This window comes from Glycine soja, chromosome 18, assembly GCF_004193775.1.
Source record: "Glycine soja cultivar W05 chromosome 18, ASM419377v2, whole genome shotgun sequence".
Lineage (NCBI taxonomy): Eukaryota > Viridiplantae > Streptophyta > Magnoliopsida > Fabales > Fabaceae > Glycine > Glycine soja.
In genome coordinates, this window is record NC_041019.1 from 53,699,705 (window position 1) to 53,727,195 (window position 27,491).

Below are 27,491 nucleotides of genomic sequence, written 5' to 3' on the forward strand. Positions count from 1 at the left end.
GTAAGTTAATTAATTTAGTTATTAGTATTAAATTTTTATACAATTATAATTTTTTTCTAAATTTATTCTTAATTTAATTAAATTTATTGATCTTCTTCGATCTTCATAAAAAAAGAAAAAAATAATAGAGGATATTTTAATTGATTTACAAGATAAATAAAATTAATAGGTTACTCTTATGAAAAAGAATAACTTTTATTATATCGTTAAATTCTTTTATTCTCTTTTACTTTACCTTTACATATTTACTTACTTTTGGTGAGATAAAAATGATCTTTTCTTTGAATTGTTTTTCCACATCAATTAAGAAAAAAAATCTTTGATTTATTTTTTCTTTAATATGATCTTTTGTAAAAATAGTTTTAAAATTGTATTACTTATCGTGAGAAAGAAAAAAATATTTTTAAAAATTTCTTTGTTGATAAGATTCTCAGGATCTCTTTCAAAAAAATATTATTATAAGTTTTTCACTGATTCTGTTAAAACATAGGTCTAATAAAGTAAGATTTTTGAAGAGACCAATTCACAAGGAATAGTGCCGTGAATGTTCTTGTGAGATTTTTCAAGAACACCAATACTTAACATCACGCCTCTTATATATGTTTTTAATCGTTAAACTTTTTTAGTCTTTTAACTTTTACTTTATACTAATTCCTTAATTTTTTTCAATCTTTACTTTTAATCCCTTAAAATAATTAAAAGAAAGGAAGAAATAAAAATTAAAGTACTAAAAGTAAAAATGCAAAAAATTAAAAAACTAAAAACAGAACACACACTAAACAAGTTTTCTTTTTGTGGTACCTCATATTCCTGATTTTTATTAAATTACAAACTAAACAAGTTTTGTAATCCATACAAACAACATATCACGAGAACTAATTCAACTTCAAAACAGAACTTCATGAAGTCATTTGACAACAAGTTTATTGAATGCTGACACATCTAATTTCAACTAGAAGTTTCACTTTCAGGAGTTCACAAATTTAAATAATGCCTGAGTTCTTGACTCATGAGCTGCTGCAATGAAATCTCACGCAAAGGAATGTCTAATGGTGTAAGCTGAGTAAGAAAACATTGAGAGACCGATTTCATTGTTGGGCGAGAGCAAGGATTGGCATTTAAGCACGCAAATGCAACTATGGCAACACTAACTATTTCCATTAAAACTGACATTGTTGCCTGTGGGAGGCGTTGGTCCAATATTTCACATAATGTGATGCCATTCTCAGTAGATGCTGATTGAAGTGATGAGAGTATTTCCTTAGGATGCGATCCCACCAAAGTTTCGAGTGCCACCACTCCAAAGCTGTACACATCACACCTTTCACTCACAACCATACTATATGCAAGCTCTACATTTACAACATCAACACAAACAGATTCAAAGATCAGAAGGAAGATAGTTGAAAAATAACAACATTAAAATCTACAATTTTTATAAACTCAGTGTAAGAAACAAGTCCATTTGCCTGTTATTAAATGTATTGTTTAGTCATTATCTGCATCAAATCACGAACAAGAGAACACAGGTAAAAAGAGAAATGAACCAAAAATAAAGATATGAACAATTTACCTGGGGCTATGTACCCAATGGTTCCGGCAACTATAGTTCGATAGGATGAATCAATGCTAAGGAATCGGGCTGTGCCAAAGTCTGAAACACTGGGCTCCCAGTCTGAGTTAAGCAAGACATTGCTGGCTGATATGTCTCTATGCACAATTGGAGGAGTGAAGTCATGATGAAGATAGGACAGAGCATGTGCAGTGCCTTTCACAATGTTAACCCTCTTTTTCCAATCCAATTCCATGGCTTCCACATCATCAAACAACACTGAAAACAAGCTGCCTCTCTCCATGTACTCATATATCAAAAACATGATTCTTCTGTGCAAGCAGAATCCATGGAGCTTCACAACATGTCGATGCTTTATTTCTGATAATACTTTGACCTCATTTCTGAAACTCTCATCAAAAGCTGCCACCTCTGCTTCAAATCCGTGGAGTTTTTTCACGGCAACAATCTTGCCACTTGGTAACTGTGCCCTATAAACGCTCCCATAGGCACCTGTTCCAATACAATATCTCATGTCAAAGTCTTCGGTTGCTGTAATGATGTCTTCATAGGCTATGCTTCCATCATAATTCCATATACAGAACAAGTCCCCATTCTTAGTGGCTGCTGTTGTGTTTGCATGTTTGTTCTTAGTTGCAATGCGATTGTGCCTCAGACACACGAATAGTAAGAAGAGCATGATTAGAAAAATGAGGATAGGGAGAACTATGACCAGCTGATTGTGCTTGTGCCTTACTTTGTTGCTGCCGGCCATGACTACTAAGTTGTCTTGGGCTGAACAACGCTTGAATTGATGTGTAGCTATGTAATAGAAATCATCGCTACATACACCCTTGTTCCCTATTAGCTCACTCCCACTGAAACCATATGGAATGGGACCCTTCAAATTGTTGAATGAAAGCCTCAAGTTAAAGACATTTTGCATAGATAGAGGAACTGTTCCGGTAAGATTATTGTAGCTTAGATCCAGAGTAGTTAAGAAAGGCAAATATCCAAGCTCTGGTGGAATTTTTCCACTAATTGAGTTGTTTCTGAGGTAAATACTAGTTAGCTGTGCATGGTTTCCTACTGACAAGGGTTTTAAGGAACCAGAAAGTAGATTGTCGGAAATGTCAAGGAATATTAAACGTGGGAAATTTGTCTGTGACAAGGGCAAGGTCCCACTGATTTTGTTGGCTGATAGATCTAACAAAGTAAGACTTTTCAAGAAAACCAAATTCTGCGGAATTGAACCTTGAATGTTGTTGTGAGATATGATTAGGTTCTCTAATTGGGTAAGATTTGTCAGTGCTGGAGGTATCTCACCATCAAGTGAATTATAGGACAAATCTAAGACAGTAAGATTTTTTAGAAACCACAACTCACCAGGAATGGGGCCTTGAATGTTGTTGTAAGAGATAATTAGTCTTTGTAATTGCGTAAGATTTGCCAGTGCAGGAGGTATCTCACCATCAAGTGAATTATAGGACAAATCTAAGACAGTGAGATTTTTTAGAAATAACAACTCAGGAATTGAGCCTTGAATGTTGTTGTCAGATATGATTAGGCTCTCTAATTGGGTAAGATTTGCCAGTGCAGGAGGTATCTCACCATCAAGTGAATTATTGGACAAATCTAAGATAGTGAGATTTTTTAGAAACAACAACTCAGGAATTGAGCCTTGAATGTTGTTGTGAGAGATGATTAAGAACTCTAATTGGGTAAGATTTGCCAATGAAGGAGGTATTTCTCCATGAAGAGAATTATGGGACAAATCAAGATGAGTGAGTTTAGGGAGATTACCAATATCAGATGGGATAGTCCCTTGTAGTCCACAGTTTGAGACCTCAAGCCATTCTAAATTCTTGAAAGCAGAGAGGTTTAGTGTTGCTAATCGAATCCCAGGTGTATAAAAGCCATAGTTGATTCTAGTTACGCTTCCAGCGACGTTGCAAGACATACCATACCATGAACAGATATTGCGCGAAGCTACTGACTCTGATCTATTCCACCATCCACTATTGATTATAGCATTTTCTTCCAATTGAAGCTGCGACGGTGTAGGCACGGCTTCTAACTCCAATGTTATCCCCATAATAACCACACTGCAAATAACAAAAAACTTCATCCTTTGCGGACGAAAATATTCAAACTGAGTTATGAGCTAAGCAGTTAATGGTATTTTAGAGAGACAATTAACAAGTTTGTTTCTGAGGTTTATGAGAAAATGAACTTAGACTAACACGTTCCATGAATGGGAAAGCTTAGACATTGTTGGCACTGATCATGTCCTATGACTGAGTGGAAATTAAATCACAAGGAATTTCACAGAAAGTGATAGACGACAACATTCGTTGGAATTGATGATTAGATTTTGTTCTTTTTTGACTTGTTAAACATAGCAAACGCCAAACACGTTTGGAGGTTTGATACATCATCACGAAGCCACCAGATTAGACCGACTTCTAGATAGATCACTTATATCAGCTAGTTACTGTGTTTAAGTTAGATCGATATTTTTAGGCAAATGTATTATTTAATATTCCAGACAAAATAAAAATATAGGTTTACTAGTGTTAGTATATTGAAATACCAGCTCCTGATAAAAATAAGGCCAAAATGGAAATTTATCATACACTGGAATAGACTATAAGGAAATTAACCCTAAAAGTATTGGATGTTAATATGGCATGGGGGAGTGCTTTGTCAATCTGGATCATGATCGAGAAATAATATATATAGTAGTCTTCCATTTTGTATTAATGTATTATTTTGTTTAATTTTGTTAAATTAATAATTTTCACAATAAAAAATAACTATTTCTATACTAGGTAGTTTAATTAATTATATATTTAAAAGTTAAATTTAAATATTTTACTATTCTTGTTAATTAATAAGAATAATTATATTAGATATAATTTAAATTTTCAAATGTATGTCTCGTTTTTTAGTTTAATCTTCCCATTACTTATGCTCTATCACTCTTTCTTCCTTATTTTGCTGTCGCTGTTAACTTTATTAAATTCAACTATATTTTTCTATAGTTTTCAGTCTCCTTGCCTGGTCAAGTTTGGCATCTTTACCTCACTATCATGAACTTGTTTTATTATTGAAAGTTGAATCCACAAGTCAATGGCAAGTAAAAAATTAATTTCTTTTTAATATCTATTCTATAATACTTTGCTTGTGATAAATGACTTATCAGCTTTTTTACTAAGAGGGGCATTTTTTTTAAAAGCGACCCCAATTGAAAAGATGCGGAAAAAAAATGTTTCCTCTTGATAAAAAAGCTTGACTTATCATAGAAGCCAAGTTGACTAAGAAGTATGATACCTCTTTCTCTTTCATACATAGTAAACATTTTTTAAAATATTTTTAAAACGTAAATTAAATGATCATAATAGTAAATAATTAAATTTATATCTTCACCGAAAATTCAACGTAAAACATTTTTTCTTTTCTAATTGAGTTTGAATATTTTATATTATTTTTATAAATAAGAATACATAGAGGTTTTAATAGATAAAATATTAGTTTCATTTACTTAATATCAAGGATAAAAATATATTTATTGATGTAAAGTTAAAATTTAACTTCAAATTTTTTGAAATGTAATATTTTCTAATAACCATTACTTTAGCAGGTTAATTTACTTAGATTTAAACAAATATTTTGTAAATTTGAGGACATCACAGTTTGCTCAATACTGGTTAAGTTGAAACAATATAATCCCATCCCCGTTGAATATTCATGTTCTTAGTGGTTAGATAGATGAACTGATTTGCCTTTTATTTTATTTTTAAAAAAAGATAAACTGATTTGCTGTCCATCATATGCAAATTTCATTTCATGTATTATTTAACATTCTTTTATTTTAGGTATTATTTGAAATCCATCTATTTTGCTTAAAGATTATTCAAAATCATTAAAAGTTTCCTTTATAATAAAAGAAATAAATTTGTATCATATTTTATTTCTTCAAACAAATATAATTTTAAGAAAAAAGCAACATATACAGTACGACAACATTTCTCGCATAAAGTGTTTTGAAAATCTTAAATAGAAGTAGCATTTCTCATATTTAAATGCAGGCATGAGGTGAGACGGTGTAAAGTAGGAGAAATTAAGAAAAACCTGAGGTCCAATAAGCATTTGAATGGTCAAAAATGGCTGCCGGACACTTTTAGAAAATAAAAAGATAGGACAAAGGACGAAACATACTAAGAATTTCCTATGAAAATGAGGTGTTCCCCTCTCGGAAATCTGCTTACTTAGCATATATGCTCGACCAATGTGCACTTTTCCTCTGTATAAATACCTTCCCCTAACTGCTTTGAAACTCCATTGATCAAAACACCAAAGCAAACTAGTTCAAAAACTTAGAAAAAAACCAAAGAAAACATAGTAATCGATTATTGGAGAATATGGGGTCAGAATGGTCTATATTAGGGACATTCACCGCAACCATTATGATAGCCTACACTGTGATTGACAAGTTCGTCCCAACCCATATCCGTTCCTATGCCCTAATATATGTCCACAAACTAATAGGCTTTCTGTCTCCTTATATTCACATCACTTTCCCTGAATTCTCAGGCGAACGTCTCCAACGCAGTGAGCTTTTCACCGCCATCCAAACCTACCTCATCCAAAACTCTTCTCAGAGAGCCAGAAAACTCAAAGCCGAACCCGCCAACGACAGCCACAACAAGTTCCTTCTCTCCATGGATGACAACGAAGAGATTACGGAGACTTTCCAAGGAGTTAAGGTCTGGTGGGTTTCTAACAAAACCATGAACAAATCACAGTCGATTTCCTTTTACCCTAGCTCCGACGAGAAGAGGTTCTACACGCTCACCTTTCACAAGCGCCACAGAGACCTTATCGCAAGCTCTTACATCACACATGTATTGGAACAAGGAAAGTCGTTGAAATTAAAGAACCGGCAGCTGAAGCTGTACACCAACAGCTGTCACACCAGTTGGGGCGGATACAGAAAATCCAAGTGGAGCCATGTTGTCTTCGAGCACCCTGCGAGGTTCGAAACCCTAGCCATGGATAAAAAAGCTAAAGAAGAGATTATAGACGATCTTGACACGTTCCAGAACGGAAAAGAGTATTATAAAAAGATTGGAAAAGCTTGGAAGCGTGGTTATTTGCTGTATGGCCCTCCGGGTACTGGGAAATCTACCATGATAGCTGCTATGGCGAATTTCATGTACTATGATGTGTATGATCTTGAGTTGACGGCGGTGAAGGATAACACGCAGTTGAGAACTTTGTTGATTGAGACAACAAGTAAGTCTATTATTGTGATTGAGGACATTGATTGTTCTCTTGATCTTACTGGGAAGAGGGTGGTTAAAAAGGGGAAGGAAAAGAGTGAGGATGCGAAAGATCCTGTGAAGAAGACTGAACAAGAAGAGAATAATAATGAGAGTAAGGTGACTTTGTCGGGTTTGTTGAATTGCATTGATGGGATTTGGTCGGGTTGTGCTGGAGAGAGGATCATTGTTTTCACAACAAACTATTTGGACAAGCTTGATCCTGCTCTTATTAGGAGTGGGAGGATGGACAAGAAAATTGAGTTGTCTTATTGTTGTTATGAGGCTTTTAAGGTTCTTGCTAAGAATTATTTGGATGTTGATCATCATGATTTGTTTCATGATGTTGAGGGGTTGTTGGAAAAGACCAATATGACACCTGCTGATGTTGCCGAGAATATGATGCCTAAGTCGAAGGGTGATAATGTTGAGACATGCTTGAAGAAGTTGATTGAATCTCTTGAGAAGGCCAAGAAGAAGCAAGAGGAAGAAGCACGAAAGAAGGAAGAGGAGGAGAAGGAACAGCTAGCAATGGAAGAGGCGAAAGAGAGTGATGAGAAAGCTGGGAAAGAGGTGAAGGAGAATGGTTTCGTCCATTGATTTGGAAAAAGGATTAAAATAAAGATTGAGATTAACATATGCATATGCTTCTGCTATGCTGGGCTGTGAATAATATTCTATTAGGAACATATGATTTGAGTGTGAAATATATAATGATTTGTATCTATATTATGTATTAAGTAATAGACGTGTATGGTGGTCAGCATATATATTAGGACTTCATTTTGTATGAATTCTATATTAAAAAAATGTATAAGCTATCTATGTGCTACCGTATAAGCTATCTATGTGCTAGTATATTAGAAGTTGGTTCGATGTATATGGCTGTGTGGATTGTATTGTATCTGGATTTCAATGTGAATTGAATGGTTTGTATATTATATTGATGCGCGTGCAACTTGTTTACAGTATTAGGTATATAAGTTTGGTAAATCTATATAAAATAATAAATGAATTATATTTATATTATCTAATAATTTTTTTTATAATCAGGAAAGAGATAGAAATAAAAAAAATAAGATGAATCATATGATGATGAAAAATAATGTTTTAGAAAAAATATTATAAAAAAGTATTGTACGAATAAGATGTTTTTTAAAATATTATTTTCTTCAGCTTTTTAAATTACCAAATGAATGATAATATGTACAATTTACTAAGAAGCTATACATCATTACGAAATATTTTTAGAAATTATACTTATACATAAATTATACATCAAAAAATTTATAGAACAGAGAGATATAATTAAAAAGAAAAAGAAAGTATGTGTAACTATTATAAAAACTATTGTATGAGTTTACTAACGCATTAAATTCATTACCAGATTTGTATTTAATGGTTATAATTAAAAGGTGAAAATATAAAAGAAATATTTTTATAGTTGGTTATAATTAACAGGTGGATATGTTTGCTGGAGAGGGAGGATATGACTTCAGGCAATTTAAATTTGGAGTTGTCAAATTAAATAAAAAAGCTAAATTATAATTTTAGTTTTCTTATAATTTTACATCCATGATTGTGATTTTCATATTTATAAACTGAGATATTTAGTCTTTTTATTTTTAAAAACTGGTCCAATTTTGATTTTGATATGGTTGATGCTGATGTGATGCTTTTATAATTGTTAGATTTTGTTTAGTATTTCAAAAAAAAAAAATAAAGGATATGTAGATATAGTAAAAAAAATTCTCCTTTTTTCTTTTTTGTTATTCAAACTAATATTCAATAAAATTAATAAAAAGAAATAAATCTTTCGAAAAAATAAAAGAAAGAAAATACTCGTATGTTATATTGCTTGAGATATTGCCTACTAATAAATGCTGATGATTGTTCATAGGATTTGAAATAGTATAAGTGCATAATAATACATTTTTTCTATAAAAAAAGGTAAAATAAGTTCCACTAGTAACTTTTGAATAAAATATGAATACATTATATTGTAAATACGTGATACATGGTATAAAAAAAATGCAAAAATCACTCGACCATTACCCAACTCTTGAAGAATTGTGGCCACATGCCTACATGTTCCTTTCAGCGCAGTCAGCTATAGAATTTGGAGAAAAGCTTTGCAAAGTCTTTTTCAATTCTCTTGTAACCTTCCCATGTTTCGATATTGTCGTTGCCTTTCTTCCTTAGGTTAGGTAGCCATAGGACAACAATTCCTGAAGTGCAACAATATCTTTGCCCACCCAAATGTGCAGATCAGATGCATTACTTTCACCAATGTGTTTGATAATAATCAACCCCTCCTTACATTTACGAGACAATCAATACAAGAGCAATGGCTAATTCCCTTATTGATAAACATTCTCAAACAAGTTCTTAGGATTAGTTTACCAATAGAGGGACCTAATTTTAGTCAATAAGGACACGAACTTGATTTATTTAAGTTAGGTTATATCTTTCCACAAAAAAGTAATTTGTTATTTACATCTAGTAATTAAACCTAATAGATAATTACAGATCTATTGTTGGGTACCCGAATAATAGTATAATAATATCTCATAACTAAAGTTATAGTTAAGAAATGTAGGAATTGACACAATATCTAAATGCAAAAAATTCTCAAGTGGTAAGAGAAAAAATCAAGAATAAGACTCTGAGAAATATTTCTATTAAATGGAAGAGAAAGTTCAATAGCTCTCCAAAAGCTATCAAGTCACATGAAGGATTAGTTATTCTAACTTTACCAATTGTGCATAGGACAAAAAATTAATTGGGTCTATGTATTTAAGGGATGGTAATTTCTGCTTTTTGCGGGGGAAATGTTTTCCACTTATTTTTTCGTTATCCTTTAACTTGCCTTTATTGATGCTCAATTCTTTGAGAAATTTAGCATATATAACGAGATATGTAAGTGTTTAATAGCATCTAAGTGCATTACAAGAAATTTACTAATTAGCATAGAGCTTTTCCTTACTAATACAGTTTGCAACGACTTTGTGAGCGATTAGAGAGAGAATTCTACGTTGCTAAATTCAGGTTGTTAATTAGCAAGGGAATATTTCCCTCGTCATTTTCTCACTAATTAATCTCATGACTTTCCTTGCGATTCTTGCGGAAAAATCGTCACAAAATAGATGATCCAAAATGAATAATCCTCTTGCTAATTTGCAATGACTCTTCCTCACTAATCCATTGCAATGTTGTAACAAATCTCTTGCTTTTCCCTCGCAAATTGCTTCACCACAGAACCATCATTATCCTCTAATTGTTCTTTATAATATATTCCTCGCAATTGCCTTAATATTCCCTCACAATTCTACCTTTGTGAATCAAACACCATTCCCTCGTTATTCCTTGCAACTATTCCTACACAAGTTCCTCCCTATTCCTTCGCAAATTTTCCGTCACTTTTCCTTTGCCAGTTACTCGCAAGTCCATTTGATTGCTATCATTGCCTAATTTCCCTCACTAGTCTCTTTATATTCCTTCGCGAATTCAATTTTATGTTTTTTCTTTTCCAAAATTATTATTTACCTTTGTATTCAAAATAATAAATAATATATATATATATATATATATATATATATGTTTGATTAATACAACAAAAAATGAATTATATAATAATAAAAATGAATTATATAATTCAGGATAACTTAAATTATATATTTCAAAATGATTCAGAATAACATGATTCAAAGTAACTAAAAATTAGAAAAATCCTTTAAATAATATCAACAAATCAAACTCTCTTACTCATAACTGAGTTCTTTCGAGATAACTAAATAATAAAACATTTTTATCAAAGTGCATAACAAATAAAATACAACAAGAAATACTAGTCAACATGTTTCATTTATTGTTGAGTCTTACAACATAAATAAAAAGAAAATTTTAATCATCAAACTAAAGTGTATTATCATTATCATTTATTTTTGTTTGATGATACTGTTGGATTCATGAAGGCAGATAATATCTCTTTTTGAAAGAACTCCATCTATGCTTGCATTTGTGAGATAGAAATAAGAGCTTGACTAGCCAATCTGAAGGATATTTACCTTGACTTGCAAAAATTCTGAAGGATCTCCATTCACCCTTCTAGATTGAGCAAATCCTTTAGGGAATGAGAGTTTGATTACCAAGGCTTTCAATTAATTCTCCTTGGTGTCATTAGGTCGATCAACTCCTTGTTACGGAAGTTTCATTTGTTTCTTCATTAGGCGCCTTCCAGTTATCAAGTTGATGACATTAACATTCTACCATATATGGGTTCACAACTGGTTAATTAAGATATATAGGGTGTTCACTTGATACTTCAACCTACTCATAAAGGATGCTAGCTGACCCATCTGTGTTTCCAAGTTGAGGTTTGCCTTAGTTTTTTGCTGAAATTATTGTGAGATAGAAATAAGAGCTTTAACCAAATATATGCTCCAGAGAGATACCTATGTTGGGATTTACTTGTAGTAATGACCTAGTCGATATTGTTTGGAAGTTCAAAAGTTAGATGATCATACTCTGTATTTAAAGTAGTTCGCCCTGGGGAGGGGATAGTCAGAAAATTCTTCAATTACATGCATTTGATTGCTCCTTAGATTCTTTTTGATATTCGAAGACTAAGTCAACTATAAACTTTTAGGGTTAAACTTAATTTAACTTGGTCTAAAGGTTTTGATAAATATTTATATGAAAAATATTCACTAAAAATGACATATACTTAGGGAAATAATATAATGGATGGAGACATTAGACATTTTTGTTACTAATGATTTTATTTAACTAAATTTAAATTGTTAGTATAAAACATTATGAATTTAAACTAAAGATATGATGCACTGTATTAATAATAATATGCATTAATAGTATATATTAATAATTAATACATTATGGTATCAATATATATAATTTTATATAGTATTTATGTTAATAATTTATTTTTATTAAAAATTAAGATATTTAATCTGTAAAAAATGCTATATTTATTCATATAAACATTATAAAGTTTATCCGTTAACATATAACATTTGTTAGTGATATGTCCAATCAAACTATTCTGTATCAAGTTGTAGAAAGTAAAATTGCTTTATCTAAAGGTAGCCAAACAAAACACACAAATCCGGAAGGCTTTTTATGACAGTCTACTGTGACCTCAATGGGTTGTCAAAATAAATCGCTAACATGCTAATAGCTTACCCGTGTGATACGTTACCGACAATGTGATTTGAACATTGTAAACGACGACAACCACATATATTTTGTTGCTAAGTTAGTAAATTAATTGCAAAAGTGAATAATTTGCTATTGCATTTGCTTCTACGTCTTTTCAAAAGGGTTCTGATTAATTGACCGCTTGTGTTACCGAACGGTGCGGCTTTTCTAATGTAATCTTACTCTTATATTATGGGTTGCATTAGTACTATAGTCTATGTAACAAGTTTTATAAAATAAGGTCCATCATTAGTGATTTAATGATTTTTATCTGGTTTTTCTCAAGGTCAATTTTGTGATTTATTTGGATAGGACACTCTACCAGTTCACTGTTTTTTCAGTCTAGGCGATTGACCTGATTCGGTTTTGAGAATATTTCTATGTAGGAAAAATGTTGAATGTCCAATTGTCCATTTTAAATTTGAAGTGAATATATAGGTATGATAAAAATAGAGATTAAAAAAATAAAATGAGAAATATGACAAATAATATTATAAAAAGAGATAGACATAAAAATAGGAAAAAAAGAGATGAACAAAGTAAATTTATGAATATAATTTTATTAATTTATATTATATACTTGACTCTTTGATAGAGAGTAAGAAGGCAGATCGAATTTTGAAATTTAAATTAAAAAATTAAAGAATAGTTTAATACTTTTTTCATTTTTTTTTCAATCAAATAAGAAATATATTATATTATTTGTATTCTTTTTTAAACAGGACATTAACGTCTTTTGTGAGATATATTTTGTTTCTAATTATATTTAAGGTTTCGTAATTAAACTATCAATATGAATCCTACCAAAAAAAACTATTGATATTTATATTTATTATATTTTGTAATTTTAAATATTTTAAAAAATATTTAGTTTTATTTCACTAGATTACTTGTTATATTTGTTATCTTTTCTCATTTAATCTTTTTCTTCTCTCTTAAAAATATATACACTTGAAAATCTGCATAAAATATTATTATTACATTATTTATTTAACATTACATTTTACTTTAAAAATCAATGATGATTATATAAATGATTACAGAGATAGTTTAAAAATTGAATAGAATACTTCACATTAAAGTAAATATTGTTCACATAAAAAATATTAATATTTCTTTTCATTTAAATAGTAAAGCTATATCAAAACTGCCATGTCAATATATCAAAACAAACTAGCCTAGTCGCTGAGAGGCTTTGAGTCTCATGTCGAGGAACTTAGTTCATCTTAAGTTACTATAAAACAAAATATTATATAGTAAGTATTCATTATATGCTGCTATTCTAGTCAAGTAATTACGGACTTTCAAAAGTATCCATTTGTTGCCCACGACATCTTAGCCCTTGCCTGAGAGTACGTTCTACCATTGTCAAGCAATTTTGAACAACAACGAGAAAGCTTACTTCAGTCAATATGAACCAGAATTTGGTTAAAGTTATCAATACTATATCTCAAACACGTCATATCCTATTTACTATTGCAACATTTTAATTTATTTTCACGCTTATAGTTTCATAATACATTGCCACTCTTATTGGCTTTGTGATATATAATGTTTTTTTTGAAGTTCACCGCTTGATCATAAATAATAATTGAAGCATCCTTTTCTTCATCTCCACAACTTTTTGTTATCCAAAACATTTAAATTGAACAAAAACAAAGAAAATAATTAAATTCATATTTTTGTATATTTTAAAATATTTAAATTACATTAATTTTGATCTATATGAATGAGACAACAAATGATTATATAATCTATGTGAAAAAACTTTCAATCCAACAATAAGTTTTAAGAAAATATAATTCAGTTGAAAGTTATAGAATGATATAATAGTTAGTAAAAATTATACCGTATAATTTGATTCCTTTATATATAGTTTATTAATTCAATAGATTAAATGCTAATAAGCTTAAGATATTTTTTTTAAAACAATTGATAATGGAAATAGTTTTGCTCAATTTTAAAAACAAAAACTTAATTTGGCTTAATACGGCAATGAAACAACAAATTAAAAGCGAATAATTGCTAAAAAAAACAAATGTTTATTATCAAGTAGCAAAAAGAGAGAGTATGCATTTTAAGAAGAAAAGTTTATTTAACGTGAACTTAATTTCTCAAGACTTCTTTCTATATATAAACGACAGAAGAAAAGAAGTTGGAAGAAAAAGAAAGGAAAGGTGTGGATTTAATGGATCGATTTTGATTGATATCAAGATCACAAAATGTATGGTTGGGTTAACTGGCTAGATAATGAGTGCATGACAAGTTGCGAATGTCGGGTTACCTTTATTACTTGGAGGAGTGTTCCATTATTCTTGTGTTTCCATCCTCATCCAAACATGCTCAAGCTTCCATCGTACATGACAAACATTGGGGGGCCAAATTTTCCAATCCAGCAGAAAAAAAGTGGTTTGGACTTAACAAACATCACTCATTGTCAAATGGATTCGTTTAGCAAAAAACTTCTCTAGCACTGGCAGCGACCTCTTCCACTTCAACTCAGATTCTCATGTATGTGACATTACTCCTTCAAGGGACACCGCCCCAAAAAGAAAACACCCTTTTCTGCTTGTCATATATTAGAGTTTAACGGAATGTGTTGAGAGTTTAAAACAGTTTTATACGATGAATTAATTAAAAATCATTATTATTATAACTTTTTTAAGATAATTATTATAAAAATTAATAAACTTAACACTTGTGACAACAATCTGAATTAGTCTCACACCATCATTGCATCATCTATTTTCTCTATATATTATGCATCCCTAGCCAAATAAAATAACACCAACACAACACAACACAACACACGCACAACAATAGTGTCAGTAGTGTTTGTGTGGGATGGGGGAACTATGGACACAAATGGGCTCATTGATGGCCACAATCATGTTTGTGTATGCCATGGTTGAGCGTTTCTTCCCGGCGGCGCTTCGCGACACTCTTCAAATCCACACTCAGAAAGTGGTGAACCTCTTGTACCCTTATGTCCAAATCACCTTCCCTGAGTTCTCAGGGGAGAGACTCAAGCGTAGCGAAGCCTACACTGCCATCCAAACCTACCTTAGTGAGAATTCTTCACAACTAGCCAAAAGACTGAAAGCTGAAGTAGTGAAAGATAGCCAGAACCCTTTGGTGCTTAGCATGGATGACGACGAAGAGGTCACCGATGAGTTCCAAGGAGTGAAGCTTTGGTGGGCTGCTAGCAAAACTGCCTCTAACCCTCATGCATATTCCTTCTCTTATTATTCTCCCCCTGATGGAAAGAGATACTTCAAGCTCACTTTCCACAAAAAGCATAGGGATCTCATCACCATTTCTTACATCAAACATGTTTTGGAAGAGGGGAAGGAAATTGCCCTGAGAAACAGGCAGAGGAAGTTGTACACCAACAATCCAAGTAGTGGTTGGTATGGCTACAAACAGTCAAAATGGAGCCACATCGTGTTCGAGCACCCTGCCACGTTCGAGACTCTTGCAATGGATCATAGGAAGAAGGAAGAGATCATCAATGACCTTGTCAAGTTCAGGAATGGGAAGGATTACTATGCAAAGATTGGAAAGGCTTGGAAGCGTGGCTACTTACTCTATGGTCCTCCTGGGACCGGTAAGTCTACTATGATAGCTGCAATGGCTAATTTCATGAACTATGATGTCTATGATCTTGAGCTGACTGCAGTGAAGGACAACACTGAGTTGAGGAAGTTGTTGATTGAGACTTCTAGTAAGGCTATTATAGTTGTGGAAGACATTGATTGCTCGCTCGATCTCACTGGCCAGAGGAACATGAGAAGGGAAAGGGGTGAGGAAGAGGAACCAAAAGATCCTAGTAAAAAAGATGAAGAGGAGGGTAACAAGAATAGTAAGGTAACTCTATCAGGGTTGTTGAATTTCATTGATGGCATTTGGTCAGCATGTGGGGGAGAGAGGATTATTATTTTCACAACAAACTTTGTGGACAAGCTTGATCCTGCTCTTATTAGGACAGGTAGGATGGACAAACACATTGAATTGTCCTATTGCCGCTTTGAGGCATTCAAGGTTCTTGCCAAGAACTACTTGGATGTTGATTCGCACAATTTGTTCGCTAGAATTGCGAATTTGTTGGAAGTGACTAATGTGACTCCTGCTGATGTTGCTGAGAATCTCATGCCTAAGTGTGTGAATGAAGATGTTGAAGCTTGCTTGCTGAATTTGATTCAATCTCTTGAGAGAAAGGTGACAGAAGAAGAAGAGGAAGAAGCAGGGTTGAATGAAGAAAAGGACAAGGAGGAACCTACTCAGCAGGAGAACAAAAATAATGGGCACAGTGTGGAAGATGTGAAGGAAAATGGATTCATGCTTTGAGTGGGAAATGGAAATACTCTTGATTGAGATTGTTACACTTTCTGGTTAAGACATCTATTCTGCTACATTATTATTTTGTCCACTGTATCTTTTCAGCTGAATTGATAGCAATCATCTCCTGTTGTTCAATTTGTGGTTGAAACATCTATTCAGCTATATTATTGTGTTGTTCTTTAAGGGGTCAATTAGATCTATCATTCTCATTCACACGTTCTTATCATTCCATTTTCAATTTCGGGTATTTTGAAACAGCATAATACCTGGTGCATGGTAGAATTACGCCTAGAAGAAAGAATCATATGTACCCGTTATGGTTCATTATAGAGTTAGAAATTTATTTACTATACACCAAAATCAATTATCTCAACATTCTTACTTTTCGTTTTAATGGTTGAATTCAAGTTACTCGTGCTGCTAATCCCTCATAATTTTCCTAGCAATTATTGTGCACCGAATAAAAGCTTCAATACGTAATCAAAATAAGTACTAACTAATAAATCATCAATTTCTTCAAAAAAATAAAAATAAAAAACTCTCAAGTATTGAATATCTATTTTTAATTTAGTTCCTTAAGTTAATATATTTTATTAACATTTAAGGACTAAATTAAAAAGTTTTTTCAATACTTTGAAGGATTATTTAGTGTGATTTTGAATATTTTAGAGATTATATATAGAGAGAAATAAAAGCCATGGGTTAGCTTTTTTTATAAGGTTAGGTGAATTTATTAAATTAAGACTTAAATATGTTTTAATTTTTTTTATAAATTAATGAATTTTATTTTAGGTTCTTAATAAAATATTTATTTGTGTTGAGTTCCTAAGAAAATAAAATTTTATTTTTGGTCTTTGTTATTTTGTTTTACTTCTTTTATTATATCTATTTTTTTTTCATTTTTATACATAAAATATGTAAATAATTTATTATTAGTCCGTATTAGATATTTTTTAAAGAAATTAATACAAAACAAACAAAATGTATATTTTTTTAAAAAAATTATTTAATTGTGGATAAACTTAATTTATATAAAAAGTTAACAAATATATAGATTAATGATTGAAATTAACCACATGGATTAAAATCACAAATTTTTTTAAAGTGAATAACAAAATATTTCGATAAAAATAAGAGGACCTAAAATTACAAATATTTTAAAAATAAAGAACAAAATGTTTCATTTTTATTTTACCAAAAATGGAAAAGACTAAAATCATTAATTTAAAAAAATAAGGAGACAAAATTTATATTTTAATCATTAATATATTACCAGTATATATTTGTTTCATATGAATAAATTCGAACATGAAATATCCCCTTTTCTCAGTAATTTAAAGATCATACTTATATATTATAGCACTCTATGTATGACAAACAACATTGATAACGGTTAATTGGAAATTTAGAGACTCGATTATCTTTGAGACATAAATTTGATTGAATGTAAATGTTAGTATATATAGCACATTAGTGAGGTAAAGGTGTTCTGAGAAAAACAGTTCCTGCAGTGAGTTGAGACTTGAAAACCATCTGGTAACCTTAGTGTGAACGGTTTGATTGTTCTATAACAGTAAAAATAAAATGGCAAGTGACAAACATGATCAGTTTAGTCCCATGTCTAAAATCCAAGCACTTGATTTCTCATATTACTAGTTTGCTACTACTAAATCACTAAAATATATCCTTTCTTTATGTTAAACCTCATATTCCTGATTTTCATTAAATTACAAAATTAAACAAGTATTATAATCCATATATACGAAGCATATCACGAGAGCAAAGTTAACATAAAAACAATTTCACCAAGTTTTCTAATAATTCACCCGAATAAACAACTAGAAAAGCTTTATTGAATGCCGACATCATCTAATTTCAACTAGAAGTTTCACTTTCAGGAGTTCACAAATTTAAATAATGCCTGAGTTCTTGACTCATGAGCTGCTGCAATGAAATCTCACGCAAAGGAATGTTTAATGGTGTAAGCTGAGTAAGAAAACATTGAGAGACCGATTTCATTGTTGGGCGAGAGCAAGGATTGGCATTTAAGCACGCAAATGCAACTATGGCAACACGAACTATTTCCATTAAAACTGACATTGTTGGCTGTGGGAGGCGTTGGTCCAATATTTCACATAATGTGATGCCATTCTCAGTAGATGCTGATTGAAGTGATGAGAGTATTTCCTTAGGATGCGATCCCACCAAAGTTTCGAGTGCCACCACTCCAAAGCTGTACACATCACACCTTTCACTCACAACCATACTATATGCAAGCTCTACATTTATAGCATTAACAGGAACAGATTCAAAGATCAGAAGGAAGATAATTGAAAAATAACAACATTAAAATCTGCAATTTTTATAAACTCAGTATAAGAAACAAGTCCATCTGCCTGTTATTAAATGTATTGATTAGTCATTATGTGCATCAAATCATGAACAAGAGAACACAGGTAAAAAGAGAAAGGAACCAAAAATAAGGATATGAACAATTTACCTGGGGCTATGTACCCAATGGTTCCAGCAACTATAGTTGGATGGGATGAATCGAAGCTAAGGAATCGGGCTGTGCCAAAGTCTGAAATACTGGGCTCCCAGTCTGAGTTAAGCAAGACATTGCTGGCTGATATGTCTCTATGCACAATTGGAGGAGTGAAGTCATGATGAAGATAGGACAGAGCATGTGCAGTTCCTTTCACAATGTTAACCCTCTTTTTCCAATCCAATTCCATGGCTTCCACATCATCAAACAACACTGAAAACAAGCTGCCTCTCTCCATGTACTCATATATCAAAAACATGGTTCTTCTGTGCAAGCAGAATCCATGGAGCTTCACAACATGTCGATGCTTTATTTCTGTTAATACTTTGACCTCATTTTTGAAACTCTCATCAAAAGCTGGCACCTCTGCTTCAAATCCGTGGAGTTTTTTCACGGCAACAATCTTGCTACTTGGTAATTGTGCCCTATAAACGCTCCCATAGGCACCTGTTCCAATACAATATCTCATGTCAAAGTCTTGGGTTGCTGTAATGATGTCGTCATAGGCTATGCTTCCATCATAATTCCATATACAGAACAAGTCCCCATTCTTAGTGGCTGCAATTGTCTTTGCATGTTTGTTCTTAGTTGCAATGCGAATATGCCTTAGCCGCACGAGTAGTAGGAAGGCCATGATTAGAAAAATGAGGATAGGGAGAACTATGACCAGCTGCTTGAGCCTTACTTTGTTGTCTTTGACAGAACAACGCTTGAATTGATATTCATCTATGTGATATAAATCGTCGCTACATACACCCTTGTTCCCTATTAGCCGACTCTCACTTAAACCATATGGAATGGGACCATTCAAATTATTGAATGAAAGGTTCAGGTCATAGACATTTTCCATAGATAGAGGAACCGTTCCGGTAAGATTATTGTAGCTTAGATCCAGAGTATTTAAGAAATATCCAAGCTCTAGAGGAATTTTTCCACTAATTGAGTTGTTTCTGAGGTAAATAGTAGTTAGCGGTGCTAATTGGTTTCCTACTGACAAGGGTTTTAAGGAACCAAAAAGTAGATTATGGGAAATGTTAAGTAATTTTAAACTTGGGAAATTTGTCTGTGGCACGGGCAAGGTCCCACTGATTTTGTTGGCTGATAGATCTAACCAAGTAAGACTTTTAGAGAAAACCAAATTCTGAATGGAGCCTTGAATGTTGTTATTAGAAAGGATTAGGCTCTCTAATTGGGAAAGATTTGTCAGTGGAGGAGGTATCTCACCATTAAGTGAATTATAGGACAAATCTAAACAAATAAGATTTTTTAGAAACAACTCACCAGGAATGGGGCCTTGAAATTTGTTGTTAGAAAGGTGAAGAATCTTTAATTGGGTAAGATTTGCCAATGCAGGAGGTATCTTACCATCAAGTGAATTATAGGACAAATCTAACCAAGTTAGATTTCTTAGAAATAACAACTCACGAGGAATGGAGCCTTGAAATTTGTTGTTAGAAAGGATTAGTCTCTCTAATTGGGTAAGATTTGCCAATGAAGGAGGTATTTCACCATGAAGAGAATTATAGGACAAACGGAGATGAGTGAGTTTAGGGAGATTACCAATATCAGGTGGTATAGTCCCTTGTAGTCCACAGCCTGAGACCTCAAGCCATTCTAAATTCTTGAAAACAGAGAGGTTTAGTGTTGCTAATCGAATCCCCGGTGTACCCAATGGACATCTGATGCCAGTTATACTTCCAGCGACGTTGCAATCTATACCATACCATGAACAGATATTGTGTGAATCTAACTGTGATAGATTCCACCATCCACTGTTGAGTATAGCATTTGCTTCCGATGGAGGCAGCAATGGTGCAGGTGCAGGAGCAGGAGCAGGGGTGGCTCCTAACTCCAATACAATCCCCATAATAATAACCATACCGTAAATAACAAGAAAGGTGGTTCCATAAAAATTGAAAACAAAAAGCTGCATTGTTTTCTGCAGAAGAAAATATTTAAATTCGGCTATGAGCTAACTAGTTAATGGGTTATAAGAAACTCAAGTTTCAGTGTGTTGTGTGCCAAACATACAAGTTGGCCACTCTTTTATTCTCACACCCCGGCTTCACCTACAACAGTCATTAACATGGAATTCCACAACATTTGTTACGGCATTGCTTGACTTTGACTTTGAGTCAACTCTGAAGAATATTCAATGTAACAATTTCACCGTTACTGCGTGTGCTTAGACTAAGTCACTAACACTTTCCATTGGCCATGATGGGAATGCTTAGAAATTGTTGTCACTGATCAAGTCTGTGAGGACAGCATTGTCATTTTGGGATTAGCTTTATATTTGAACAACCGGAGGAGCCACCTCAAGTTTATGAACAAGACTGCATCTCTTAAACACGATTATCAACATCTCTATGTTTTATAAATGATTATAATTTGAATGCTGAACATGAATTGAGTTGAGTATTATTTAGACAATTTGAAATTTATTTTTGTGGGAGGGGCCACTAGAAAGTTTAGGTTGAATGAGAAACCGTAAACAATTTCAAGGAAAGAGATAAGAAAGAAACATGCTTAAGGGACGAGAATAGTTGTGTCTGAATTTATTACACTCTTCTTTTTATTATTATTTGTACAGGAGTATTTATAAGCATTTTGTTTGAATCAAATAGCACTGGTACGTCTAATTTCTTCAAAGTTTCTTTCTGAAAGTAGCTGAGCAATATATTTGGTTTGTGGTAGCAATATGTCCCAACAAATCATCAGCAGGCCCAAGAGGACACATGGGAGGCCTACCCATTTCGAGGATTATGAGTGATGATGTCCAGTGGGGACAACAGTGACATTTGGGAATTGCTTGAGACACCTAGCATTTTGGTTAGGGTACCCAACAATTTCTGAAAAATGTCAAAAATACCCTTAGAATGTGTTTGGATGGAGAAATTTTAAATTCTGAGAAATTTTAAATTCTAAGAATTTCAAATACTTCAATTGAAATTCTTTTATTTTCAAAATTTTGTGTTTGGATAAAAAAATTAAAATTATGAGAATGAAAAAAATGAATATAAAAAATATGGTTGATGTGCTAGTTATATGTGTTCCTCTATGCACACACCCAATCGATATTTTAGGAGCTTAGACGGAGAAGTCTGTAAGAAAAGAATTTCAATTTCTCACCTTTTAGAAGGAAATTGAAATTCCAGATTTTTAGTTGTTTAAAATTCTGTTTTAAAATTCCAAAATTTTAAATTTTTCATAAAAAAACATCCAAACAATGAATTCTAAATTACAGAAATTCTAATTATCTGATAAATTACTTTCTTCAGTTAAAATTCTCTATCCAAACGCACTTTTATGGTATTTTTGGTTGTAAATAGTAGGTTCAAATTTTCATTTTTGTAAAATTTCCGTGACTTAGTGTCAGTTGTTTCTGTTAAGGACGGTTTGGAAGCGTATTTGATCTCCGGTGGTGTATGTGCGTTTGTGAGGTGTATACGATGAATTTTGATCGATTTCCGTCGTCAGAAAAGGAAATGAGTGCAAAAAAAAAAAAAATTCATGTACATACGGATTGGCGTATGGTCATACGGATTATGGGTTTTCACTAACAGAAAAAAAAATTATAAAAAAAATCCATACGGAGCAGACAAGCATGGCAGGGAGGAAGAATAATACACACAACAATGCACGAAACACAAAACAAGCAGCACCAATGTAAACCAAAACACAAAACAATACACAATATCTAACGGTAAGGAAGAACAAGCACTACAGGAGGAAGAATATTCACTAACCTCGAAGACAGGAGAAGAAGAGGCCACAACAACGAGGAAGAAGAAGAGGAGACAATGCGGAAATGAAGCGAGGAAGAAGAATTCTCGGAAGAAGAAGAAGTCGTTTCTCTTGCAGGAAGAAGAAGAAGTGATTTTCGGAAATGTACAGTGACTTGTACGGACGAGTCATTGTGCCGCTTTTATATGAAAGGATGAAGGACATTTTTGCCCTTTCACCCACGTTGTTGGGTGTCCCAAGCAACTGCCTTGACATTTTTGGATTTTAACTTAAGAACACTGAGAGGAGTCACTAGGTCGGATGAGAAAGTTAAGCAATTTCCTGGAAAAAAATAAGAAACGAATAAGAGACGATAATAGTGGTCAAAATTGATTCCACTCTTTTTTTAAATGATAAGGTTTAATTATTACCTTTTAGTCCACAGTAGTATTTTATGTTTTTAATCGTTAAACTTTTTTAGTCTTTTAACTTCTACTTTATACTAATTTTTAATTCATTATTATTTTTTTCAATCTTTACATTTAATCCCTTAAAATAATTAAAAGTAAGGATGAAATAAAAATTAAAGCTGTAAAAGTAAAAATGCAAAAAACTAAAAATCTAAAAACAGAACACACACACACCAGGATAGGACACAAATTTGATGCCTACCCATGCCTGAATCGCAGAGCACTAGTACGCATAAATATTTTCATGGTTTCTTTCGGAAGGTATCTGAGCAGTAGATTAATTGAAATGATTTTCATTGATCCATTTCTACAGAAAATAACAAAAGATAACAAACATACAGTAGCTAAAAAAACTAACTCATCCCTTTACACTTTCTGTGTTACTTCAATTTATTGGTTGCTATGGTGGATTTACTGGACCACTTTCATATAATATATGTATGTCATAAAACTTTTCTACTTCATTTGGCAACCTTAATTAGAAACAAATATTACTAGTTTGCTACTACTATCTAAATCACTAAAATATATCATTTCTTTATGTTAAACCTCATATTCCTCATTTTCATTAAATTACAAAATTAAACAAGTATCATAATCCATACAAAGCATATCACGAGAACAAAGTTAACATAAAAACAATTTCACCAAGTTTTCTAATAATTCACCCGAATAAACAACTAGATAAACTTTATTGAAAGCCGACATCATCTAATTTCAACTAGAAGTTTCACTTTCAGGAGTTCACAAATTTAAATAATGCCTGAGTTCTTGACTCATGAGCTGCTGCAATGAAATCTCACGCAAAGGAATGTCTAATGGTGTAAGCTGAGTAAGAAAACATTGAGAGACCGATTTCATTGTTGGGCGAGAGCAAGGATTGGCATTTAAGCACGCAAATGCAACTATGGCAACACTAACTATTTCCATTAAAACTGACATTGTTGCCTGTGGGAGGCGTTGGTCCAATATTTCACATAATGTGATGCCATTCTCAGTAGATGCTGATTGAAGTGATGAGAGTATTTCCTTAGGATGCGATCCCACCAAAGTTTCGAGTGCCACCACTCCAAAGCTGTACACATCACACCTTTCACTCACAACCATACTATATGCAAGCTCTACATTTACAACATTAACACCAACAGATTCAAAGATCAGAAGGAGAGTAGTTGAAAAGTAACAACATTAAAATCTAATTTTTTTATAAACTCAGTGTAAGAAACAAGTCCATTTGCCTGTTATTAAATGTATTGTTTAGTCATTATCTGCATCAAATCACGAACAAGAGAAATGAACCAAAAATAAAGATATGAACAATTTACCTGGGGCTATGTACCCAATGGTTCCAGCAACCATAGTTCGATGGGATGAATCAGAGCTAAGGAATCGGGCTGTGCCAAAGTCTGAAACACTGGGCTCCCAGTCTGAGTTAAGCAAGACATTGCTGGCTGATATGTCTCTATGCACAATTGGAGGAGTGAAGTCATGATGAAGATAGGACAGAGCATGTGCAGTGCCTTTCACAATGTTAACCCTCTTTTTCCAATCCAATTCCATGGCTTCCACATCATCAAACAACACTGAAAACAAGCTGCCTCTCTCCATGTACTCATATATCAAAAACATGATTCTTCTGTGCAAGCAGAATCCATGGAGCTTCACAATATGTCGATGCTTTATTTCTGACAATACTTTGACCTCATTTCTGAAACTCTCATCAAAAGCTGCCACCTCTGCTTCAAATCCGTGGAGTTTTTTCACGGCAACAATCTTGCCACTTGGTAATTGTGCCCTATAAACGCTCCCATAGGCACCTGTTCCAATACAATATCTCATGTCAAAGTCCTGGGTTGCTGTAATGATGTCTTCATAGGCTATGTTTCCATCATAATTCCATATACAGAACAAGTCCCCATTCTTAGTGGCTGCAGTTGTCTTTGCATGTTTGTTCTTAGTTGCAATGCGAATATGCCTTAGCCGCACGAGTCGTAGGAAGGCCATGATTAGAAAAAAGAGGATAGGGAGAACTATGACCAGCTGATTGTGCCTGTGCTTTACTTTGTTGTCTTGGGCAGAACAATGCTTGAATTTATTTTCATCTATGTAATAGAAATCGTCGTCGCTACATACACCCTTGTTCCCTATTAGCCGAAACTCACTTAAATCAGCTGGATAGGGACCCTTCAAATTATTGAATGAAAGGTCCACGTTAGCGACCGCTAGCACAGATAGAGGAACTGTTCCGGTAAGATTATTGTAGCTTAGATCCAGAGAATCTAACGATGGCAAATATCCAAGCTCTGGTGGAATTTTTCCACTAATTGAGTTGTTTTTGAGGTAAATAGAAGTTAGCTGTGCATGGTTTCCTTTTGACAAGGGTTCTAAGGAACCAGAAAGTAGATTGTGGGAAATGTTAAGTAATTCTAAACTAGGGAAATTTGTCAGTGACAAGGGCAAGATCCCACTGATTTTGTTGGCTGATAGATCTAACGAAGTAAGCCTTTTCAAGAAAACAAAATTCTGCGGAATTGAACCTTGAATGTTGTTGTGAGATATGATTAGGCTCTCTAATTGGGTAAGATTTGTCAGTGCAGGAGGTATCTCACCATCAAGTGAATTATAGGACAAATCTAACCAAGTAAGATTTTTTAGAAACAACAACTCACCAGGAATGGGGCCTTGAAATTTATTATTAGAAATGGTTAGGCTCTTTAATTGGGTAAGATTTGTCAGTGCAGGAGGTATCTCACCATCAAGTGAATTATAGGATAAATCTAACCAAGTAAGATTTTTTAGAAACAACAACTCACGAGGAATGGGACCTTGAAATTTGTTGTTTGAAAGGTCTAGCATCTCTAACTGGGTAAGATTTGCCAGTGCAGGAGGTATCTCACCATCAAGTAAATTATAGGACAAATCTAACCAAGTAAGATTTTTTAGAAACAACAACTCACCAGGAATGGGGCCTTGAAATTTGTTGTGAGAAAGGTCTAGTCTCTCTAACAGGGTAAGATTTGCCCGTGCAGGAGGTATCTCACCATCAAGTGAATTATAGGACAAATCTAAGACAATAAGATTTTTTAGAAACAACAACTCAGAAGGAATGGAGCCTTGAAATTTGTTGTTTGAAAGACCTAGAATCTCTAACTGGGTAAGATTTGTCAGTGCAGGAGGTATCTCACCATCAAGTAAATTATTGGACAAATCTAACCAAGTAAGACTTTTTAGAAACAACAACTCAGGAGGAATGGAGCCTTGAAATTTGTTGCTTGAAAGTCCTAGAGTCTTTAACTGGGTAAGATTTGTCAGTGCAGGAGGTATTTCACCATCAAGTGAATTATTTGACAAATATAACCTAGTAAGACTTTTTAGAAACAACAACTCAGGAGGAATGGAGCCTTGAAATTTGTTTTTTGTAAGGTCTAGCCTCTCTAATTGGGTAAGATTTGCCAATGCCGGAGGTATTTCACCATCAAGTGAATTATAGGACAAATCTAACCAAGTAAGACTTTTTAGAAACAACAACTCAGGAGGAATGGAGCCTTGAAGTTCATTTTTTGAAAGGTCTAGTCTCTCTAATTGGGAAAGATTTGCCAGTGCAAGAGGTATCTCACCATCAAGTGAATTATAGGACAAATCGAGATGAGTGAGTTTAGGGAGATTACCAATATCAGGTGGTATAGTCCCTTGTAATCCACTGCCTGCGACCTCAAACCATTCTAAATTCTTGAAAACGGAGAGGTTTAGTGTTGCTAATGGAATCCCTGTTGGTGTATAAAATTGATATTTGATTCTAGTTATGCTTCCAACATCGTTGCAAGATATACCATACCATGAACAGATATCGTGTGAATCTTCTGACTCAGATGTATTCCACCATCCACTGTTGAGTATAGCATTTTCTTCCAAATGAAGCTGCGACGGTGTAGGCACGGCTTCTAAGTCCAATGTTATCCCCATAATAACCACACTGCAAATAACAAAAAACTTCATCCTTTGCGGACGAAAATATTCAAACTGAGTTATGAGCTAAGCAGTTAATAGTATTTTAGAGAGATAATTAACAAGTTTGTTTCTGAGATTTAAGAGAAAATGAACTTTTTTTTTTTATGTTCTGTGACTGTGGCTTACATGCTAGTTGGTCACTCTTTTATTGTCACTCCCCAGCTTTACTACATCACCCAAAATCATAGAATTCCATGCTTTGCCCCATTGAGGGTCCTATGCATTTTTCACGGCATTGCTTGACTTTGAGTCAACTTTGAAGAATATTGAATGTAACAATTTCACCGTTACTGCGTGTGCTTAGACTA

The 27,491-nt window shown here is 33.2% G+C and overlaps 4 protein-coding genes across 5 annotated transcripts; 2 read left to right on the forward strand and 2 right to left on the reverse strand.

Moving 5' to 3' along the window:
• Positions 1-789: 789 nt before the first annotated feature.
• Positions 790-27,241, reverse strand: LOC114396585 (MDIS1-interacting receptor like kinase 2-like). 2 transcript variants are annotated; one of them, XM_028358649.1, is made up of 3 exons: positions 25,713-27,241; positions 1,574-3,232; positions 790-1,352 (listed from the first exon to the last, which is right to left on the reverse strand). In XM_028358649.1, exons 1-3 carry the CDS (start codon positions 27,169-27,171, stop codon positions 976-978), a joined length of 3,495 nt encoding a protein of 1,164 aa, XP_028214450.1. In that variant the 5' UTR covers positions 27,172-27,241; the 3' UTR covers positions 790-975. The 2 variants fall into 2 exon arrangements, with proteins under 2 accessions (XP_028214450.1, XP_028214451.1); XM_028358650.1 differs by lacking the exons at positions 790-1,352; positions 1,574-3,232 and adding an exon at positions 23,457-24,296 and having other exon boundaries at positions 24,501-27,241.
• LOC114396591 (AAA-ATPase ASD, mitochondrial-like) lies at positions 5,852-7,817 on the forward strand. Its single transcript, XM_028358655.1, has one exon. The coding sequence runs from the start codon at positions 5,977-5,979 to the stop codon at positions 7,474-7,476; it is 1,500 nt and encodes a 499-aa protein (XP_028214456.1). The 5' UTR covers positions 5,852-5,976; the 3' UTR covers positions 7,477-7,817.
• Positions 14,823-16,741, forward strand: LOC114396590 (AAA-ATPase ASD, mitochondrial-like). The gene has a single exon (XM_028358654.1). The coding sequence runs from the start codon at positions 14,938-14,940 to the stop codon at positions 16,438-16,440; it is 1,503 nt and encodes a 500-aa protein (XP_028214455.1). The 5' UTR covers positions 14,823-14,937; the 3' UTR covers positions 16,441-16,741.
• LOC114396588 (probable leucine-rich repeat receptor-like protein kinase At1g35710) lies at positions 18,162-21,419 on the reverse strand. The gene is made up of 2 exons (XM_028358651.1): positions 18,935-21,419; positions 18,162-18,713 (listed from the first exon to the last, which is right to left on the reverse strand). The coding sequence occupies exons 1-2, from the start codon at positions 20,910-20,912 to the stop codon at positions 18,337-18,339; spliced, it is 2,355 nt and encodes a 784-aa protein (XP_028214452.1). The 5' UTR covers positions 20,913-21,419; the 3' UTR covers positions 18,162-18,336.
• Positions 27,242-27,491: the final 250 nt, after the last annotated feature.